We start from the raw sequence: 23,267 nt of genomic DNA on the forward strand, positions 1-23,267 counted from the left end.
ATTGAAATTCACAAGCAGTCTTCCTAATGTCTTGAACTATGAAATTGATTCTCCAAGGACGAGTATACATAAACAACTGTTAAAGTATTGCGATTGTTGAATCTTTTGGTTCGTCTACGATATATCAATGTATCGATACATTAAGTAGACTAATTTAATTTAGAGGTAGACTGGCTCCATAAATTGGTGGATAGTATATGACTACTCTACTTTTATATGGAACTACTCCACATTTGTATCGAACTAAGTCTATTTGATATATCAATAAATTAATATACTGTAAAACTTTCCTAAATCTTTTATCAACATTGTGTTCGCTCAAAAATAGTCTCGGCCACGTGTCACTAGGCCGAGGGCTTCTTTGGTTTACACGTGTCCTTCTGGAGTGGTGACATGTGCGCGGGCAGGGCCGGTTCTGAGATTGTACAGGCCTGAGTCAAATAGTTAAAATGTGGCCTTACATGAAGTTTAAATAATTTTTTTTCAAATAGCTATAGAAAATCAATTTTTCCATTATAAAAATAACATCAAGAAAAAAATATATAATAAAAATTATGTTACTGTTTATAGATTATAAAAGAAAAAAATGAACTGAAAATGTAAAACAAAAGAAGGAAAAACTCAGGTCTCAAAAGTCATCATGAGGAGTCGAATCCCAATTACCAAGATAGAGCAAAGACCACATCACCACCGCACTAACACAACCAACCAGTTTCAAACTCGCAAAGTTGATATATATTATACTAAGCATACTGGAACTCAAAGCTTCAGAGGCCCCCCAGAAGCTGGTGGCCTGAGGCAGCTGCCTCAGGTAGCTACCCTCAGGGCCGGCTCTGTGCGCGGGCGTGCCAACTCACGGCCGGTAGACCAAGCGAGGTTTTGTTCTATATTGTAGATTTTGCGTCGATCTGACTTCCGATCAATTGATTGTGGGCCGAGGAAGGATCAATCTCGGCCACGGGGTTCTCTATGCCTTGAATGCAAGGACTTTAGCACGGATCGGCCTTACCTAGCCGCAGTGCTGTGTAACTCGATGATTGAGGTGAAAGTGAAGTAATGATGATTCTTTTTGTGATTTTGTATAAAGTAAATGATGTAAAGTAAACAACATGAAATAAATAACATAAAAGAAAGTGCAGCAATATAAAAGTGCAGCAAATAAACTACAGGAAGATAAAAAAACAAGAATGTAAACCAACCGCGGGAAATAAAGTGTAGCAAAGTAACAAGCAAAAAGATAAATTGCTGGAATGTAAAGAACGACAATGTAAAGTGCAAGAATGATAAGTACCGGTAAATAAAAGCAATAAGATAAACACGTGAAGATTGATAAGTGTTGCAGAAATATTGAAATGTATTGAGATAAAATTTGAGTAATCGCGTAGAGCGTTTGGTCAAGGACCTCTAACAATGAATCCTATGGTCCTTTTTATAGTGAAGCTAAACTACTGAATGAAGGAAAAGAAGCAATCTCAGCAGTATGCATGTTTGTGATATTTTTGACGTTATCAATGATTGATTCTTTCATGAGCAATCAATCATGTCTTGTAACTGATGATTGGCAATAACACCTCCTGATGCTCATTCAAAGTTTGGTAACGTTTCTCCTGACAATCAGTCTCTTTGATGTGCTAGCCGCGGTCATTCATTACGACTTGTGGGTCCGCGATCATTAATTAAGCCTTGTGAGTCATTTGATCTCAGTAACGGTTCTCTGAACATGTTATCTTCTACCATAAATTTGTGAATTAACTTTGTAAATCTTTAATGTGCCGCGGCTAATTTGATAATCAACTTTGTAAATTTTTAATGTGACGCAGTCAATCATTCCGCCTTATGGGTTGGGCCCACCTATATGCCACGTGAGCCTTACCAAATATTATTAGCCACGGTCAATCATTCCGCCTTATGGGTCGGGCCCACCTATCTGCCACATGAGCCTTGCTAAATATTGGTTCAAACATAACTCCCCTACTCCCTTGAGCTTCGGCATAGACGCCGAATGGTTAAGGGATTAAAAGAATATTTTCAAAAAATTCACTTGGCAAGGAACACACTATAAGCGTTGTTGACATTCATCATGCCGCGGTCACTCACCATGGTTCTTTGTTATGCCGCGACTATTCAATAGTTCAACAACAGTTCTATGCCAAATTCCTTGTGGCCCTACCCACCTGTCTTCCATGTAGGGCTTAGCCCCCCCCCCGCCCCAAAGTCCCTTGAGCTTCGGCATGGATGCCGAATGGTTAGGGGACTAAAGGATAATATTGCAAGCTTAATAGGTAAGGCACACTCTATACGCTTTTTGCTTAATCTCGCTGACATATCTAAATATTTGGCATGTTTCTAATCTCATTACTTCATGGCCATTTAACCATGGTTCAATTCAAACACAGTGTTTTGTTATGTAGTGGCCATACATGTGTTGTTACTCGCTAGCCGTGGTCCTTCGCTTGCTACTGCTACTTAATTGCAGCCCTTCGCTAGCCACAACCGTTCAACTGCAGCCTTTTCCAGCTGTGACTCTTCACTAGCTGCGGTCATTCAATTGTTCAACTGCAATCCTTTGTTTCACCATGGCCATTCATCTACCTTCATTTGCCAGCCACAGCCATTTAATTGCGGCCCTTCGCTAAACACGACCGTTCAACTGCTGTCCTTTGCTGTGGGGCTAGTCATTGAGTTCGTGATATATATGTAGCCCTCCCCTAATTCCTTGAGCCTCGGCTCGAGCCGAGTGGTGAAGGAACTGATAAACAAAGTTGACCTCATTCTCGAATGACATCCAAATATTGTCTAGCCGTAATCATATAAATATTTCGGCCTTACAGTTTCATGCCTATTGAGTAATTCAACGGCTCCCAGAAACACAACTTTTTACTTATTTTATTTTATTTGATTTTCTGCAGAAGCTAAAGCAAGAAAATAAAATGTAAAAATCATGTGTACCGTTATGGAGGTGGCCAACAATGTTTCACCTCAAGTTTAGAACATTTTGTATTCTCGGCATGGATTTTGAATTTTTCAAGGTCGATCTTTATTGACCAATGGGAATGATTGCGATTTGTTTTCTTTTCCACTTTCATGTGAGCTGAAATTATATGCTCTTCAAATGTAATCGGTTCCACTTTATCTGACCATGACTTCTCCAAGTCAGCTTTATTTCCAATAATCATGTCAACATGCATGACATCTTGAATTAGATAATCATCACCATTGACCACATTATGCTGAGTGAGCTGACATTCCTTTGCTATAAGATTAAGATCTTCATCAAGCAGCGGACTGTTGAGGTCGGCTTTCTTTTCGAGAACCATATCCATATGAATAGTCTCGTTAATTGTACACTCAACCATGTGATGGTCATTCTCCTTGACATTTTGCAAATTTTGACCTACCATGTTTGCCTCCATTTTTGAGGGAAGAACAACAGGTGGCCGAGTTTCCATATGATCATCAATAAATACTTCTTTTTGGATGTCATGGTCCTGGTTACGGTGGCTTGCCTCCTTCAGTATTTTTTGATGTCTCAGCATCTTCATATTATTCAGGTGTGACTTCATCTCTTCTCTGAAAATAGAAAATTGTGTGGCTATTTCTACCACCCCTTTTTGAATGATCATGTTCACATTTATGGCTTTTGTCAAAAGAGTTTACATCACCTGCCCAAGAGCTTACATTTCCTTCGACCATTTGATTGTGACCAATTAACTTGTTGATCGTACAAGGGCTGCAGCGCGGCTAGTGGAGTCTCTCGTACAAGCTGGCAACTCAAGCCATCAAAATTGTTGTAGGGCCCTATTTGATTGTAGTCGTCTTGGTTGTTATGATGATAATTTGAATCATAACGATTGCATGGTGCATTAACTGTTTGCCCACAATTATCATACAGCTCGTTGGCTTGCCCATAACCATGTTGGCTACCATAGCCATTTCGGTGATCAAAGCCATATTGAGGTAGTATTGTGGGATTTTGTTAATCCCAAGATGCATGGCAGTTTAAATTAACAAAACTTTGGTACGCATTGTAGCTATATCTGCCATCAAAATCATGCAATTGATTTTGGCCATACTGGCCACTGTAATCATTTATTGAAAGACAACCAGGTAAATTCGGCTCATGATAACTCATTAGTGAAAATACATAATATGTAATGTCTCACTAAATGGTCTAACATTCACCAAGTGTGGTCCCACTGGGCGTGCCAAAAGTTGTTCTCTCAAAAATCGTCTCAGCCTCGTGTCACTGGGTCGAGGGCTTCTTTGGCTTACACGTATCCTTCTGGAGTGGTGACGTGTGCGCGGGCCTGCCAACTTGTGGCCGGTAGGCCAAGCGAGGTTTTGTTCTAGATTGTAGATCTTACGCCGATCTGACTTCTGATAAGTTGATTGTGGGCCGAGGAAGGATCGATCTCAGCCGCGGGGTTCTCTATGCCTTGAATGCAAGGACTTTAGCATAGATCGGCCTTATCTGGCAGCAGTGCTGTGTAACTCGGTGATTGAGGTGAAAGTGAAGTAATGATGATTTTTTTTGTGATTTTGTATAAAGTAAATGATGTAAAGTAAACAACATGAAATAAATAACATAAACGAAAGTGTAGCAATGTAAAAGTGCAGCAAATAAAGTGCAGGAAGATAAAAAAACAAGAATGTAAACCAACCGCAGGAAATAAAGTGTAGCAAAGTAACAAGCAAAAAGATAAATTCCTGGAATCTAAAGAACGACAATGTAAAGTGCAAGAACGATAAGTACCGGTAAATAAAAGCAATAAGATAAACATGTGAAGATTGATAAGTGTTGCAGAAATATTGAAATGTATTGAGATAAAATTTGAGTAATCGTGTAGAGCGTTTGGTCGAGGACCTCTAACAATGAATCCTATGGTCTTTTTTATAGTGAAGCTAAACTATTGAATGAAGGAAAAGAAGCAATCTCAGCAGTATTCATGTTTGTGATATTTTTGACGTTATCAATGATTGATTCTTTCATGAGCAATCAATCAGGTTTTGTAACTGATGATTGGCAATAACACCTCCTGATGCTCATTCAAACTTTGGTAACGTTTCTCCTGACAATCAGTCTCTTTGATGTGCTAGCCGCAGTCATTCATTACAACTTGTGGGTCTACGGTCATTCATTAAGCCTTGTGAGTCATTTGATCTCAGTAACGGTTCTCTGAACATGTTATCTTCTACCATAAATTTGTGAATTAACTTTGTAAATCTTTAATGTGCCGTGGCTAATTTGAGAATCAACTTTGTAAATTTTTAATGTGCCACGGTCAATCATTCCGCCTTATGGGTCGGGCCCACCTATCTGTCACGTGAGCCTTGCCAAATATTGGTTCAAACTCATTGATATGAAGACAACTATGTGTGCGTAAATATCTTGATTGAGAGGAGAAGCTAGCCATAGTGGTGTTTCTTCTTCCCAAACTAAAGTCTCGGAGTTAGAGCTACCCTATTATATCATCCTGTAAAAGGTATACTAAAATTGTTGTAGCATATCTCAAAATTTTTTGAATTTTATAAACAAAATGATCGTTTGCTGCAAAATAGTCTTTTCATGATCGAGTTCAACTTGTTTACCTCAAATTTTTTTGAGTTATATAAACAAAATGATCGTTTGCAGCAAGAGAGTCTTTTCATGATCGAGTTCAACTTGTTTACCACTCAAGCACATCCGCCCAACTCTAATTAATGTAAGAGGCGGCTTTGAAGGTTCACCAACATTAACATTCTTTTGCATAATGTTTCGGACATGGTGATAATTCCATGAGTGCTAATCATAACATGACAATTCATAAGATACACAAGAATTTTCAAAAACAGAAATATAAATTCTATAACTCTTTGTTGAGTAATAACGTATCCATTGTAACGTCAAATAAACTTCAAAAACATTCGATCACTCTCACAACACCAGAACAGGGAGAAAAAAAATTGCTCATGAATAAAGGAAAGAAAGAAAAACGAAAGAGTTATCTTCCTACTCCCCTAGAGCCTCTACCAAAATATGAAAGGAAGAACAGAATAAAAGTAACGAAGATCACCATCACTAAAAAAATCAAAAGCCAAAGATGACAAAATGAAATGAAAGAATTTGTTTTTCTTTTGATAAAATTACACGAGAGAGACCTCTAAATCCTTTATACAAAGGCTGCTCTTCTCCTCTAACAAATCCTCCCATGGAAATTACATTAATTTGAACTCAAAGCAGCAAAGCCACCACCCTTCATCATCTGCTTAAACTCCTTGAAATTCACCCTCCCATCTCCATCCACATCCACCTTCTTTATCATAATCTTGCAATCCTCCAACGTCCTCCCTTGCTTGAGCCCCAAGGAAGCCAACACCGACCTCAACTCATCGACGGTGATGAAACCATCGCCGTTCTGATCAAACACATTGAACGCTTCCCTCATGTCATCCTCCGGGTCCTCGTCCCTCTCGTCCATCAGGTTCTGGTACAACGCCCCGAACTCGTCGATGTCTACAAACCCATCTCCATTGGCGTCGATCTTGTCTATCATCTGGTGCAAGTCCTTGTCGGGGATGAAGATGCCGAGATTCTCTAGCGAGTGACTCAGCTCCTGCTTGGTGATGCGGCCGTCCCCGTTCCGGTCGAACATCTGGAAAACCCGTTGGAGCTCTGCTCTGTCCATTATTGCTGTCGACGTAAAACCAAAAGGGGTGAAGCTAATTGCGAAAACGAAGTGATTGAGAGGATTAACAACAACAGAAGGCAGATGAGGAATGGAGAGGCAGAGAGAGATATGGAGACGAAAAGTGGTTGCCAAAGGCGGTTAATTGTTAGGAAAGGAGGCAATGCATTTGTGGTGCGTGGGGAATGGAGTTGTTGTGGAAATGGAGGTGAAATTAAAGAAAAGGGGGGAAAGAGTCAAATGGAAGAAGGGGTATGACGCCGGCCATCAAACGCGTTCCATCGTCGGTTATGAAGTTTGGTTGAAATAGGTAAATACGCGCTTAAAATCATGAGTTTCAAGTGGTTGAAGAAGTAGGTTTTTCTAAAAACCGCGTTTCTTTGCAGCCATTCCGGCTAAAGACATATTTTAATCCGATTAGGGTGGCGCTGATTTCTCAATTTAGAACTCGACTTTTATATTTTTGTTTCTGAGACTTTTATTATGTCGAAATTTTAGTCCTTATTCGTTGATTAATTAGAAAAATGATTCGAATTTGGAATATTTTGTTGACTAGAAATGCCTTGCTGCTGCAGTTTTGGTTTAATATATCCAAGTTTGTGACATATTCTCAATCCCATTTTAAGGAGGGGCGCGCTTTTCTCAAATTAGGACTTTCGGACTTTCAAGTTCCAAATGCTTGTGAGTTGTGACGTCTACAGACACTGTATGTGCACTAGGTTGGAGAGAACAAAATGCTTACTTGTTTCTTGACACTTATCAAAAGAGTGGTTTTGTGATTGGCCTTCTTAGCTGTGCTTTTAGTATCTACTATCTAGTGCCTCGGCCAGAGTCCCAACTTTAGCCTTAAACAAGACTTTTGTTTGATGTTCCAACAAGTTAGGCAAATTTTAAGGTTCCGTCCCAATTTTAAACCTCCTATAGTTACCAGATGGAAAGACCAATTTGATACCAGCATTCAATCTCAAATTCCGCAACGGTTACGAACATTTTCGGGTCTAATCAACTATATCCCCAAACTTCAAATATGGAAAATATACTAGTATTTTCTTTCATTGGCAAGTTCATCAGCTACTTCCCTCAGAACATTTGAAATTATCGATCATGCAATAATCAGCATTAGCATGGTTCAAACTGAAACATCACAGGGAAGCTTTTGAACCACCAATATATATATATAAGAGAATCCATAAAAATAAAACACCCACAAACTTGTTAAGAAACTTAATCAACGATTTGTTATGGGATGTAATCCATCCATGTGCCGAGAAGACCAATGGGAATAGAGATCTTCAGGCGAGTAAGGTGGATTTTTTCCATTCAATTTCGCAAACGAAGAAATTGCCTCGAAACATTGACGGTTTTGGGACAGAGTGCGTTTGCTTAACACACCTAAATAAATAAATTAGAAGGAAAATTACTTGGTAAAAAGAAAATAAATTGGGGGAAAAAAGATGTGCCAGTAATATAAGGGCCTGAAGAATCAGAAAGAGGTCAAATTCAGGCGAGTGATACTGACGGATTCTATTTCGCAAGGTTTGAAAATCAGTTGCCTGGGTCGTCGAGATCGAGACCCAGCCAAGAAGCTATACTTGCTTATTATTCAGAACAAACAATCGTGAAATTATAAACAAAATAGCAAAGGAGGATGAAGCTAAGCAGAGATGGGCGCGAGAAGCAGCGGCGACTAAGACCCGGAAAGAGTTATGCTCTGTTTCTCAGATTGAAGTATTTATATAGGAAACTGGCAGACTAGGGTTTTGTTTGGTCAAGTGGTACTTCTGTAATTTCAGTAGCTATAGTTGTGCTTAGCGGATCGGATCGGTTCGGATAGACTGGATGCCTTAGCCCATATATCCCATTGTGGGCTTTCGTAATGTTCTTTTATAATGGCAAGGAAGCTTTGTAGCGAGAGCAATGATCAATCCAATCCCATCGAATTGGGTAGGAGGTGAAATGATTTCAAGTTTAAAGTCTGCGAGGAAGTTATATATACCGAATACATTCCAATAGAGTCTTTTGCTTTTGAGATTAATTGTGCTTTAAGTTTGAAGAGAGCCGCTATATAAATGCATAGATTGACACATTTTTCATTTTTGTGATTTGCTTCCTCAGTCCCTCATATCTAGTATCACTGGTATAAGACTATCACTGGTCGTATTGATGTACAGATCAAACCTCAAACAGTACAATGATTAAGTACTAATGATGAATCCTTACTCGGCAATTGCCAAACTTTCTCAAAAACCCATGGTTGTGAAGTACCTATGTGCCATGATTAATCTGGTTAGTTAGGTCATTTAACGAATGTCTGCAATCTACTATTAGAAATGCAGAGACTTACAGTACTAATCTAATACATGTTAAAGAGTATTGGTACACCAGAGATTTCCCTTAAATAGTTCTGAAAGTTGTGTAGCAGATATAAGAGCTGTGCACAATGGCATCATCTAATCGCTATAATTCATCACTCAAATGTATAAAATACAGTTGAGCAGGATGAAGGATGATGCGGATTATCATGATCATGATAAATTCTCTTTGAGAAGCAAGCTCACATAACCTTTTAACAAAGGCGATGTTCATAGGAACTCAAAAGAAATATATAATTGTGTTAACCATCAAGTTCCACACAGATCACATGATTCACATCCAAGAGATAAAACATATAAGATATCCATTTACTCTCACGAGCATTCCCAACTCGGTCAAATGGCCAGAAAATGGAAGTGTACAGATCAAGTGGCCAAGCCAAGTAACCTAAGCCCGAGGAAAAGCTTCTCAGGTAATCCAACACAAGGTAAATCCAAAATCCATTCTGTATCGTGTGCAAGTTCGGACTGGACATGTTAACTAACTAGATCTAATGTGTGTTGAAGGAAGACGAGATTAGTGATAAAGGGTTCATATCTGAAACGCCTTCCCACTTATTGCACCATATTTCTAATATTTTTTTTTTTTGGGGGTGGGGGGATGATTTAGTCATTTACCCTATCCTATCCTATCATAGGAACTAAACGGACTCTTCTAAGCAAGAGCAAATCATCCATATCGCCAACAGGATATCAGATTCACGCTTACAAGTATATGATCTTATATTTTACAAAATCTAAGATCAATATCTTGTATATGTATTTCTTGAAGGGTTCTAGTAACTCATAGTAAAATAACAAAAGTCTGCCTTCTTAAAACCAAAGCTTCAAATTTGAACCTCTATTCCTAACACTACTCTCCCTCCTTTCCAGCATGCTGTTTATTATGTTCCAGAACAGCATGATGGAAAGATATTATAGAAATTTGTACATATTTAATACCTAGGGAGCTAAAAGTTAGCTCCCCCCGGGTGCTAACAAATTATCATAACAGAAGAAAAAAAGCCAAGTGCAAAATGCTAAGGCTTATTATGAACTGCTGGTTCCTGGGTTCCCAGTGCAGTTAGGAAAATGCTAGGGCAAGACAAACAAAGTTATATCCTCTCTTATCCGATTGAGATCTTTCATGTACACTAATACCTGCAACACTTTTCAACAGTCATGCACAAGCAGAGTTGAATAATTCTAATAAACCCGTAAGACTAGAATCATAATTCTACCAGAGTTCAAAAGTTTCCTAAGTGGGGCATTACAGTTTGTCGCTGACAGTGGCATAGTCATCTACATCCTTCCTAGAGGCACCCACATGTTATGACACACATTTCCACTTGGCAGAACTCAGAACCTCGAGATCAAATCAGGTTGCTGATAAGCAAACCACCTTGTATCGCTTCTCACACTACACTAATATCAAGTTCCTACACGCTATTATGATTCAGTGCTACCACTAGATCAAGCCACTATAACCCACCCATGAATATTAGAAAGGACCAACAATCAAAGTTTAACAATCTTTTCATAATTGTAACTGTAACACTATTACTAGTTAAAACTTCAAACTGCAAACCTCCTTTGCCCGATTCCTTGCAGTACTTTCTCTTTATGCAACATTTCAAAGTGATCTATTCACTTGAATTAATTCTCTCTTCAAGCAAAACATATTAAACTGCAATTACTCACATAAAGAAATGCACATTCAAATAGGTTCAAGTCAAATTTTAAGCTTTCTTGCCTCAAGCTGCTCCTAATTAAAAAAAAAAAATAAAAAAAAAATCTACCCCCTATGACTAGAGGACCACTTGAATTACTCAAAAAGCATGAGACTTGCACTTCTGATCGCCATTCTACATAACCCCCAAATCTGGTACTCAATTTTTCTCTCCCTTATTTCCTACATTTGGCCAATTCTCACCTAAAGCTAAAATCAGAGATTGCAGCTGATACCAGAGCAAACAATTGAACATAACCGAATCATGAAATCAAACAGCATTTCTCTTACTAGAGAAAACAATTAAACATGATAACCGAATCATGAAATTGAACGGCAATTCTCTTACACAGAATCAAGCACATTATGCCACAACATAAAAAGCTGGTTCAAAAAAAGCCACCAGAGCTAGCAGCGAGCACATTATTATATCCAAAAGCACCACCACAATAAAGCCCTAGTCTCCATTTCAATTCAACAAGCACAAATTCAACCAAAAAATCTTACGGAATGTCCCAGGGTTTGGGCTCGGGGATCGCAACCACCATACCTTGAAGCTCATTGGTGAGGACGATCTGGCATCCGAGCCTGGAGTGCTTGTTGAGAACCCTAGCCCTAGCGTACTTCTTGAGCAAGTACTCCTCGTCGTAGGTCCGCGGCGGCAGCTTATCGAACCACTCCTGAGCGATGTTGACCTCGCACTCGGAGGAGCAGGCGTCGATTTCTTCGAGGCGGTGGGAGGCCGGTTCGATCAGGCCGCTGTTGGCTAGGGCTTTCAGGAGGGTTTGGCCGGAGAGCCCCACTATCTCGCGCTTCCGGCCGTCGACGTCGATCGCGAAGAGCTTGACGATTCGGTCGGAGACTTTCCTGGAGGAGGATGGGGCGGCGGTGGCGGTGGCGGTGGCGGAGGATCTGGAGATTAGGGACTTGGAGAGGGAAGGGAGGCGGTGGATTTGGGAGCGGAGGGAGGCCATCGCCATTGTTTGGTTCTTTTGTTTTGGGCTGTGGAGTGGTGATGTGGTCGATTTGTTATTAGGAAACTTTTTTCTTTTTTTTTTGAATTATTTTATTTTATTTTATTTTAAAAAAAAATTGGAAATAAGAAAATGGAAATAATTAGAGGGTCTTTGCTACTTTAGACCTTTGTAATTACAAGTTCATTAGCAAATACCTATATCTGCCTTCACAAACATCCTCATCACTGCAACTGCATGTCATCACCATTTGCAATGTAAGCTAATGTTAGTTACCATAAATTAAAAATTTGCATCTCAATTTACTTTGACATTCAACTATATGAAATTGTAAATATGAACAAATTGTGGGGCAACACCTATTCATTATTTTTGAAACTTGCACAAGCAACTAAAATAAAAATTTGATACATTCAAAGTATAGTAATTGGATATGTTAGGGCTTAGGAGTTAGGATGATATATCTACCTGATGCAAGAACGAGTAGAGCAAGCTGAGTGGAAGACACGATGGCCATGGAGAGAGCTTGGCGTTACTGTTTTCTATAGCCGCGTGTATCAATTTTTATTGAAATTCTGATGGATGTGTTATTGGAGTCATCCATCATGAAGATAATAAATAATATAGAAATTAAGTGTTCCTTTTGACAATATGATAAAGTATTGGGAGCGCGACCACTTACCCATAATTGGGCAATAATTTCCCCAATCACTCCACCTTCAACTGTTTGTGCCAAATTACCCAATTCAACAGTGTCATGACTCATCTAGGCTTCGAAAAAATGATATTATGGTAGTGCCACTACACTAAAACCGCACGACTCGTCAGTAATCTCTCTCTCACAGATGTCAAACCGATTCTCTCTCTCTCTCTCTCTCTCTCTCTCTCTCTCTCTCTCTCTCTCTCTCTCACAGTTGAACGGCAACTACGCTTCCAAGTCCTGCAACGGTTCTCCCTTTTTCCGGCTTCGGAGACATCGAAACAGGTAAAAATTCAATTTCTAACTTCATTTTCAGAATTTCATGTTTTCTGCGGAATATATTGCATAAATCTTCGATGTAAACTTGTTAATAGCTTAATTTTGGTTCATATTTTGTGAAACCGACTTTGGATGAGCGAAAATCTGTGAAATCTAGGATTTGTGGATCATACTTGCGAAATATAGTTATGAAAGTTGGTTTTTGAATATAAAGTGTAAATTGAGTGAAAATGCAGACTGATTGAAAGCCTATTGTGGAGTCCTAACCATAAAAGATATAACATTATTGCATCCCAGTAGACTTTGTATTGGGGGCCAATGATCTATTCTCTGTTCAACAATGTGAGTAATCTGTTATTGCAATGTAAATGTGGTGTTTTTTTGTTGGTCTACTGAGGGGTAGTAGACACATTATTGGCCCCCAGTAGACTTTGTACTAGGGGACAATGATCACTTTTTGGTCTATTGGGGTGCAGTAGAGACATTATTGCCACCCCATAATGTCTATTTTAGTTTTCAGTAATGTTTTTTTTTTTTTTAATTATAAGATGATCATTTTGGTTTTGCTTGCGCGCAGAATGGCTAGACCAAAGTTCACCCTGATCAGTGACTCTGAAGAAGATATCCGAAGTTCAGAGAGTTCCAACCAAGGTACAGAGTCAACATTTGACCAGCCTCTACAACAAAAATTAGACCAAATAAGAAAGAGGAAGCGACAAGAAGAAGAGGCAATTTCCGATGAACAATCTACTGATGAGGACGTCAATGATGATTCAGACCAATCAATTGAAGAAGAATCAGAATCGGAAGGCGAATAGACAACGAAGAGGTTTGTAATTAAGACAAGACAGCAGCCAAAAATAAAAACAGTTCAAGTGGAAGCCGATTCAGAAGAACAAGAAACAAAGAAGAGGAGAAAGGATAAACCGAAGAAGGAAAAGAAAGGAACAAAGAAGAAGGAAGTGTAGAAGAAAGAGGTGCAAAAAGCTAAAATAGAGTGGAAGCAGCAGAAGTGCACGCTCAGTTCCTTCTAGAGAGTGGTCGATGCACACAAGGATAGAACACCGGACGAAACAAAGGAGATATTGAGGGGTACAGACTTTGGTGAAATGATCGAACCATTCTGGCAAGACAAGATAACCGAGATCCAGCTCCACAAGCACGAAGCGGACCTGGAGATAATCATGAGGCACTTCGACCGCACAGACAACAAGTGAAAGTTTGGGGATGTTGTTATGGAAATAACAGAGGAGGATGTCAAGGCTTTATTTCACCTTCCAGCTGAAGGAGAAATGTTCAATGTGAACAGGAGGGTGGTGAGGGATGAGATGGAAGTCTCCCCAATATTTGGCAGCCCTTTGAAGAAGCAAGTTGTCCTGAGAACACATGTGGAATCAAAGCTGACAGAGGAGTTAACAAGGCTGGCAAAACAGAAAGATGCCCGGAAGATAGTTGTGCTGATGATCACCTATCTCTTCGGCACATTCTTCTTTAGCAGAACCCAAGCTCAGATCACATGGGATATGGTCGTTGTAATTTGTTTAGCTCCAATTTTGTTGCAGCTGGTCAACAGTCTCTTTTCTTGCACGGGCGTGCCAGCACCGTTCGGGTGCGGTCGTCGGGGGTGTCCCTTGACCTGACTTCTTTCAAGCGATTGTGGACGAGGAGAGCACCAACCTCATCGTGGGATTCTTTGTGCCTCGTGGCGAGGACTTTTGCTGAGCTTCTTAAAATCACAATTGATACTCAATGTTGTAGATCGAGCAGAGCGAGAACTACTAGGAAGTGAGGAGAACTTGCTAAAGCGTGACTTTAGCTTGGCTGGAAGGTTTGGTGGCACTAACAGTCGGCTCTTGAGGAGACTAGGACTGGAGTGTGGCTACCGGTAAGAGAAGGAGAGGGTTGCTCTAGAGAGGCTTGGATAATCTTAGAGATTGTTGTTGTGAATGTGTGTGTTCAAGTGTTTCATTGTAACCTCTATTTATAGGCTACCATGCCAAAGTGGTTGGCCTTAAACAAATGATAGTGGAGCACTAATTGGAGATAGTGGAGCACTAAATGGAGATAGAAATGATGAGTTTTGGAGTGATTTTGAATCACTTTCGGCTCCTTTATTCCTTCAATTATATCTCCACCAAGAAGTTATAATGGGTCTTCGACTCCTTCATATAAAATGATCCAAAATGAGTGTAGATCATTGTGATGAAATTTCAGAGCTTAATTCCATATGGTTGGGCCGGAAATGCTGCTGGACTCCTCACAGGTCCAGTTTTCCAGTTTTGCTTCTGTAGAAAATTGGACTGATTGTTTGAAGGCTTTCCACTTAAAACCAGATCTTGCACTTTTCATAAGAAATTATCCTTGGGATGTCTAGTATTAATCTGGAAAGTTTCAACTTATTTGGATCTTGTTTGGTTAGTCTTCCGCCCCTCTTTCCTTGTTTAGCTCGGTTTCTCCTAGCCAAAGTAAGAAAATGTGCTAAAGTTGACTTTTCATTTCCATGCTTCCATCATTTCCTTTTCTTACAGCTCGCATAATTCTCCATAGTAGGCTTTATTTATCCTCTAAATAATATATTTCGAACTTGTCGACAATATATAGCTTGAGCCACTGACATTGGCTCAATTTCTCCAACACATGCCTTGTCAGGCAAAAATGCTCATTTTGGGTCTAAACATTGCCCCCCAGACCGTGAAGTCAAAGGTCCTCGTCTTGACTGAAGAGGTCTTGAATCAGTACCGCTCTTATAATGTCGTTGCTTCAAAGTCGTTGCTCCAAAGCCACTTTTATTGGCTTGAAATTGCTTGATTGATTCCATATAGGCCTCTAAATAGGCCATAAAGCTTGAACACCACAATCTGAATTGCCTTTGTTATGAACTGACATTTTCTTTATCAACTTTATTGCCTCTCATGTATCTGATGTCTGATATGCAGTGAATTGGTGAAACTTGGGTAGGTTGTAGGAGATCAGAACTTTAGCGTGCCACTCCCACCCCTCCCCCCCCTCATGCGAAGGAGGCTGCTTTCTATCGCGAATGAGGATCCTTCTCTTCCTTGGTGGTAACTTCGCCGTGTGTATAGCAGCAAGTATCTGCCTTGTTCGCTGGCTCACTGTTGATTTTCTCAAATGTAGGTGTTGGAGCCACTTCGCTGGCTAAATCAAGTTTGATCAAGGCCTACGTACTTGGCGAAATAAGATGCAGAATAGCAAACTGTTTGCTGTCATTTAATCCTTCGCGAGTCTTATGCTGAAGAGGATGATTGGATCATGGCTATCGACATCATGACATGTGACCAAGCGAAACCACCACTACACCAATAACTTAAACACACAACACTTTTTGCACAACGAAAAAAAAAAAAGTGTTGTGTGATGAAGAAAAGTGAATCACACAACACGTTTAAAAAACTTGCGTTGTATAAGGTGGTTAAAATTCTGAATTTTTTAGCTAGTGGATCATTGCACAACAGTTATAAGAATAGTTCGTTGTGTGAATGAAAAAAAAAATAGCGGCAGATTTCCCTCTTAGCCTAACTCAAATTTGGCTCTAAATTGGTGCTTCAAAGGACAACAGAATAGTTATATCTGTTGTATGAGTGTAGCTTGCAAAATATCACACAACAGTTTTTTACTTTGTGTTGTCCAAGTAATGAAGATATGTACTGGCAAGATTTCAATGCATCCAAAATGTCATTCATTGCCCCAAAATGAACAAATTTTGATCAAAATGTAGGTTACATATATGTACTCCTACAACGTAATTTCTTATTTGTGTTGTCTAAATGAGAGATACCTATCCCTAGCACCAAAACTGGTACTGTGATTGCACATAGGCGGGAACTATCCCTCCTTGCTCCCTCAGCTCAAATTTAAACTATGTATAATCAGACAACATAACTTCATATATGTGTTGTCTGATTCAAATAATCTGTTGTGACTGGGCGGCAACATTTTGAGCCAAAAGGCTGTAGGCGCCATGTTTCCCCCCATAATTTCACATTTTGATTTTTAGTGCTGCATTCAGACAACGGTCGATGAGATATCAGTTGTGTGAATAACTTTGAGAATTTTTAGTTAGGTTTAATTTTGCAGCATCGTGTCCAAAAGAAACGGAAAAGGAAAAAAGCATACCCCGGCCTCCTCTCTACACTTAACACAGCTCATGACTCTCTCGACCTTAGACCTACAAACCCATCTCTTTCGAACCCTTTTCCAGCGAATGACTTCAATTTCTTAGGAGCCTCTTCCTTCCCCTTCCTCACCTTCACCCTCTTCTCCCTCGTTGTCACCGTCCTGAACAGCCTGAGTCTCCTCCTGGTTTTGGTTTTTCTCCGTCTCCCATTCCATCTCTCTCTCCCGCGGCTCACATTCCGCCATCAAAGCTTCCGTTAGTCCTCTTCAGCTTCGTCATCGGCACCTGAAGCTTGTTGGTTATCGATGCCGAACAACCTGTAAGCAACTTCTCTTCACTTTCTCAGATTTCCTTTTTGTTGCTCTGGTTGTTGCTTCAACCAGATTCGGAGCCTAAAGAGTTAAATCCTTGAAAGATCTGAGCGGCTGAACTTGAATTTTCATTGAATTAGGGTTTTCTTCGTGTCATTGTAGGGTTAGATGAGTGTAATTGAGAATCAATCAATTGTTATACACTAGAATTGGATGGGTCGTGATTGTTAGGGTTTTACCGATTGTTGATTTTTTCGTTCTCTGCCTATTTGATATAGTTAGGTGGTTCTCGTTTTATGTTCACATTGATTTGGAGCTGATTATATCATCAATTGAGCAGTTTCTGAAATTTATACCATGTTTAGTTGGTCAGGAAACTAAGAATCAGCTTATCATTTATTAATATTCTATCGGATGCTTCATGTTGTGTGTTTGTTTAATGGGTGATTTGGTTTTTTGATGCAGATAAACCAATCGACCCTTTTTGCTATGATCCCTGCACATCCAGCTTTGGAGAGGCGCAGTGCAAATCAGAGTGCGGCACAAAACACTTCAGGTTTGGACACTGCTTGACTCAAGGCGGCCAGTTACTTTGTTGCTGTAGTCCTTAAAAGCTAGCCAGGCTTGGAGACAGAAGATTAAAATGATCGATTGTTAGTAAATGAGTTTACCATGCCACACCATAGCATGCCCTATCAACCAGGTGGTAAGCTTTGGTGCTCGATCTTTTGTTGATCAAATTTTGTCTTGAGAGATCATAAATCTTCTCTTGTTTAAATCGTTCCTGCCTATTTTGTATGCCACCTTATATTTATGGAGTGATCTTTTTCAAAGAAATTTGATATTTAATTAACTTCTCCATCACAGAACTTGATTTTCGGTTTCCAATTGGAGCCCCCATACATGGGATTCTTGCGTTTTTATCTACAAATCAGATCAAGGTAAATATTTGCATTGCCACTGTCCTGACGTTACTGCAAGCATCATTTTTGTCATGGTTCATTTCTGTACATGCTTTCCAATACTTTTTTAAATTTAGGAATTGGATAAGCCGAGAGAAAATGAAGCACTGGTTCCATCTTGAATCAGGAAGACATTGCACGTGGTGTGATCCGTGTTATCATTTAGTATTTGTTGGATGTGATTTATATGGTAATTAGAGCTTGTCCGGATTTCTTTTAATGCTTTTACTTTATGATATTTTGTAACTGCAGACTTATGATAAAGCAAGAAATGCATTGGCTTTTGCATTGAGTCCTGTCGTCAGGGCTCTGGTTGATCCAGATGGAGCATTGAGTGATGTGCGAAATTTGGATAGCGTAAGAATGAAAGCTACTTTAATGTGTTATTATTGTGTACCTGGGAATCTTACTTGCCTGATTTTGTTTGGGTTTGTTTTTTCTATGTTCTTGCTTCAATGTAGATACTTATTTTTTGCACAATTGTTTAAATTTAAAGTTTTACTTCTTTCTTCAGATAAGCTTCTCAGATTGGTTCATGTCCAAGGGTGGCACACGCACGAGTATCCAGAGAATGTCGGATCCTATTGCGTACGCTCTTGGGTTCACTGGTTTGATAGTGTGGAGCAATTTCTATATTATATTTCTTTATGTAATGTTTCATTGAAATTGTATTCAACAGAATACAGTGGATGATCAGGACACATGGTTTTCTAATAAGGAAGCCACGCTGTTGAAATCACAGAAATTCACCCCTGAATTTGGTTTCTTTTTTTATTCCTATTTGTTCTTCAATTTAGTTTCCGCTGACCTCCTTATATGGATTCATTAGTTTACGTTGTTCTCCTTATCAAATATTGAAAAAATCTTACTAATAGTTCACTAAATAACCAGCTGAAAATTGTTTAGTTGCTTACCCTATGAAAGAGATGTTGAGAATAATATCCTTATTTGTGTTATATTGTTTTCTTTTTCATTGCAGATTTCACAAACCTTATATTTTCCAAACATTGTAAATGTTCATCTCTTCAAGGGATGCTCAACGGAATTCATCAATCAGATTGTATGTCCAAGATTTTCGGTGTACCGCGGTCAAGTATCTGTTTTCCTTACTGAAGTAAGTAGTAAGTAACACTTACTACGTCTCTTGAGAATGCTTTCATTATTATATTAGTTTGCACCAAAAATTCTGGATCTTTGGTTTTGACTACTACTTTGTTTCTTCAAGTTTTTCAAAGCTCTTGCATTGCATACCCTTTTTCATTATTATGAAGAGAAACTTTGAATAATTTGTTTTAAGGGAATTTCATTGAACTTTTGCAATTTATACTTCTAGCACATATATGTGTGCTGAAGAAGTAGGATTGTTGAGGGCCTTAGGGTTGACTTTTGAGCTTGTTAAGTTTATATCCATATCCTCTTATAGCTTCATAGAACATACAAGTGTGTCACTTCAGACACAACATGTTTTAATGCAGCTTTCGTCCTCACGCTTTTTATTTTTTCCAAGTAATTAAGCTGTCACTATACCCAGATTAGCCACAAACAGAAGTTTTAGACCAAAGTAATTCAATCCATGGTCTGATCAATTACATGCTTAGCCGCAATGCTTGTTATATTAACTAGCTATAAGCCTGGTCGACAGTGAATTTAGGTGTTTTTGCCTAGTAGTCATTCTTTCTGGATTCCATGTAACTCAATCCTGGTATTTAGTGCCCATCTTACATTTACATGTATTATAAGAGTGCTAAAACTATCTCACTTACATTTACATTCATTGTTAATACTGGTGGAGCAAGATTCTGAACAGATTACAAGTAAGAGTGTAAGACGGGTTGGGTTTACAGAGTTTATATGCCATATTTGATATCAAATTTGGGATTTTGTATTCTGGATTTGATGTAAGATTTCGAGGAGGAAAGATTAGGGACCTGGGTGTGGGTTTGTTTTGGATTGTTCTATCATGATTTCTAATTTGTTTCATTTATTCTTTGTCAGTTGTTGCCCAAGGCTGGGTGATTGAAGCAGAGGATATATACGGTTCGTATTTGGTGAGTTCCTTCCTGATTGCTCCGAGCACCTCATTTTTGTTTGTCAAATTATTTATGTCAAAACCCACATTTCTATTCATCATAATCGTTACTGGGTTTTGAAAATGATAAACCAAAAGAAGAACATGAAGGTGTCTCTTTTACAGTTTCATACTTTTTTTGGATTCGTCTATATCGCTTGAGGAAGGATTAGATTGGAACTTTCGAAGTTTCAGGCTATGTTTTTGTTTATTAGTATTGAAATTTGGTTTTGACCAAAATGAAATTTTAATGTCTGCTCTCTAATTGATAGTCTGGTTGCGTTTTGTAAAACATAGATATTTTGGCATCGGTTTTGCTTGCATTGTGACATGTATATCTGTTTTGCTTCCAACTGAATTTTTTTTAGCTGACTGAAATAGTAAATATATGAATCATGCGAATGAAAATTATACAATAATGAGTGCAATTTTATGACTTTCTGTTCCAAGTTAAGTTAATAATGATTGTTATGGTTTTAGTTTAATTGTGTATTGGTTGCACATCTTATATCATCATAGATCTTATATGATCCAAATGAAAATTAAGTTACAGTAAGCTGATGGTTAGGTCTTTTCTTTCAATCTTTGTTTCTTACTCTTTTCTTTCTATTGTCTTATTTTTCCATATATATTATATAAATATAATATATGATCTGTTAGTTAATTGTTTTATATTAGTCTTATTGTTATATTGTTCTCTTTTGATTGTGGGAAGATTAGAAGGGCTGGGGGCTGACTAAATAAGGAGGGGAAGGGGACAGGAGAAAGAAAAAAAAAAAAGAAAAGAAAGGAAAACAAAGAAGAAGAGAGGATGGGGACGAAGAAAAAGACGGGAAAGGAAGGGAAGAGAGAGTTGGAGAGTTTGGGTTTTTATCGAAGGCAACCATTTGGGTATCTCTGGATTTGAGGGGAGAGAAGCTAGAAGGTTTATGTTGATTTCCGGAAGCAAAGATGAAGAATTGAGAATATGATCTCTTAGTGAAGGGGTTTTGCTTTGAGTTGGGTTGGTTGTTTCCGTTTTGCTCTATGATTCGAAAAGCAAACTGTGGATGGAAGGAGGAGATTTAGGAGAGGTGTTTCAGCCTTTGTTATTCTTTTTTCTGCTATTCAAAGCTTTGAGCCTTTTGGGTTTTCCTTTTTTGGCTATTCTTGTTTTGGGTCTGCTTAAGAACTGAGGTGAGTGACTGTTCTTTCTTGCGTTATGTTTTATTTATGATTTTTCCTTGGCTGATTTCTATGTTAAATTGAGATGTTGGTGTGGATCAATGAGTGATTTCGTACCTAGAAATATTACTTCTATTTATCTTTTATCGTTGTTGGTTTTACTTTGGGATCTTTGACGTCTGGTAAATCTTTTGATTTGTAAACTGTGGTTAGGTGGGGTGTTTGATATCATGAGTTTGGAATTGCTTTGAATTCTGATATCTTTCTTTCTGAGCTTTTGCTTTGTTATTTTATGTACCTTGTTCTCTATTAGGTGTCGAGGACAATTACTTGAGCTTCAATTGTGTTTTGGTCTGTTGCTTATGGTTCAAAAGGAACTCGATGTCGGTACCATGTGACCAGAGTATGGTGCTAGTTTGTATTGTTTACAAACTGAGATTTTGTCACTCTTCCTTTTTGTTTTTTTTTTAGTAATCATCTTGTATACCTTTGGGTCTGCCTTCTTCTTGTAAGATCTTGTAATTATGCTCTTTTGAAAACTCAACTATGTATATTTGTAAATGTAGAAAGGTACTGGAACTTTGAAATGGAGCAGTGTTTTAAATTCAAATATGAAGTGCTTTCACTTCCTTTTTGTTTCTTTCCTTTTGTTAGTCTTTTTCAGTTTGGAACTCTTTTTCATATGTTCTGAAGATATATCAAAGAGATTTTGCAAGTGAGTTTTCACTTTGGAACTCTTTTTCATATGTTCTGAAGTAAAAGTGACATGGCATTGTATTTCGATAGTGATGTGATGCAATCTTATTGGTAATGATTGGCTATTGTTTACTCCAGGATAAATTGATTTGTCACTAAAAACTACTCTTCCTATATATTTGCAGGCAACATTAGAAGACATAATGCTTTGGAACAATGTGTATCGGCCTTTGATGTTCAAGTAGATAGGGCATATATGTATTAGAATGTAAAACGAGATGTTGAATGATTGGGAAATGCTCCATTTTAACATTTTTGGCATATGGAATGGATTGGATTACTCATTTGAAGGCTTGCAATGTGTTTTCTTTCCAATTGATCACTATTCATTAGGTAAAATGGAGCTATATTTGCACAAAATTTAGCAAATGAAAATGATCGTACAATAGTTTTGTAATGTAGCAAATGCAATCATTCATATCACACATCAGTTTTTAACAAATCAGTGTCTTTTAATTTATACTCAGATAACAGAATTAATTGAACTCTGTTGTCCTAAAAGTTAATCACACAACAGAACCAATTGAACTCTGTTGTCCTAAAGTTAATCACACAACAGATATAGTCCAAGAACTGAAGTGTGAAGATCAATCAGACAACAGACAAAATAAAAAACGGTTGTCTGATACGCTTAACAAACAACAGTTTAAAACTGGCACTGTTGTCTGAAGACAGCGCCTCAACTGCTGCGCAGTTGCGCTTGGCATTTGCCGAGCCATCTGTCGAGCTATCACACAACAGTTATAACACATACCTGTTGTCTGTGTGTTTATTACACAACTGTGTTCCACCGTTGTCTGATTTTTCATCAGACAACGGCTCACTCTACAATGGTGGGACTCCAAATCCCACATCGGTTTTCTGCCGTTGTCTGATAAGATTTTTGGTGTAGTGCACCATACTTGCTGCAACTTTAGCATCTAAAACAGCATCGGTTTTAATCATGTTTTAATTAAAAAACATCAGGCCACTATGCTGGCCTTGCGGTGGTTGGAAAAGGTGGAATATCTTCACTATCGCCTTAGATGCGATTCTCAAGATGGAATAATGATTCATTAATTATCAACTAGGGCCACTCACTGGCCAAGCTAATAAATTAATCTCCAAAATATCTGAGCTATAAATCAAGGTGTAATGGAGAAGTATCTTCACTGTCGCCTTAGATGCGATTCT

General features: G+C 38.6%; 2 protein-coding genes and 1 non-coding gene across 3 annotated transcripts; all 3 read right to left on the reverse strand.

The window, feature by feature from the left end:
* Positions 1 to 6,081: 6,081 nt before the first annotated feature.
* LOC112168927 (calmodulin-like protein 3) lies at positions 6,082 to 6,951 on the reverse strand. The gene has a single exon (XM_024305858.2). The coding sequence runs from the start codon at positions 6,663 to 6,665 to the stop codon at positions 6,201 to 6,203; it is 465 nt and encodes a 154-aa protein (XP_024161626.1). The 5' UTR covers positions 6,666 to 6,951; the 3' UTR covers positions 6,082 to 6,200.
* Positions 6,952 to 7,738: 787 nt separating this feature from the next.
* Positions 7,739 to 7,818, reverse strand: LOC112174937. The gene has a single exon (XR_002926247.1). It is a non-coding gene; the product is annotated as a small nucleolar RNA snoR53Y (small nucleolar RNA).
* Positions 7,819 to 11,000: 3,182 nt separating this feature from the next.
* Positions 11,001 to 11,767, reverse strand: LOC112168947. The gene has a single exon (XM_024305882.2). The coding sequence runs from the start codon at positions 11,723 to 11,725 to the stop codon at positions 11,249 to 11,251; it is 477 nt and encodes a 158-aa protein (XP_024161650.1). The 5' UTR covers positions 11,726 to 11,767; the 3' UTR covers positions 11,001 to 11,248.
* Between the last annotated feature and the right edge of the window lie 11,500 nt (positions 11,768 to 23,267).

This window comes from Rosa chinensis, chromosome 6 (genome assembly GCF_002994745.2).
Source record: "Rosa chinensis cultivar Old Blush chromosome 6, RchiOBHm-V2, whole genome shotgun sequence".
Taxonomy (NCBI): Eukaryota; Viridiplantae; Streptophyta; class Magnoliopsida; order Rosales; family Rosaceae; genus Rosa; species Rosa chinensis.

Bases quoted from the DNA above. Each gene is read 5' to 3' on its own strand.
- LOC112168927 (XM_024305858.2), bottom strand. From the start codon at position 6,665: ATGGACAGAGCAGAGCTCCAACGGGTTTTCCAGATGTTCGACCGGAAC.
- LOC112168947 (XM_024305882.2), bottom strand. From the start codon at position 11,725: ATGGCGATGGCCTCCCTCCGCTCCCAAATCCACCGCCTCCCTTCCCTC.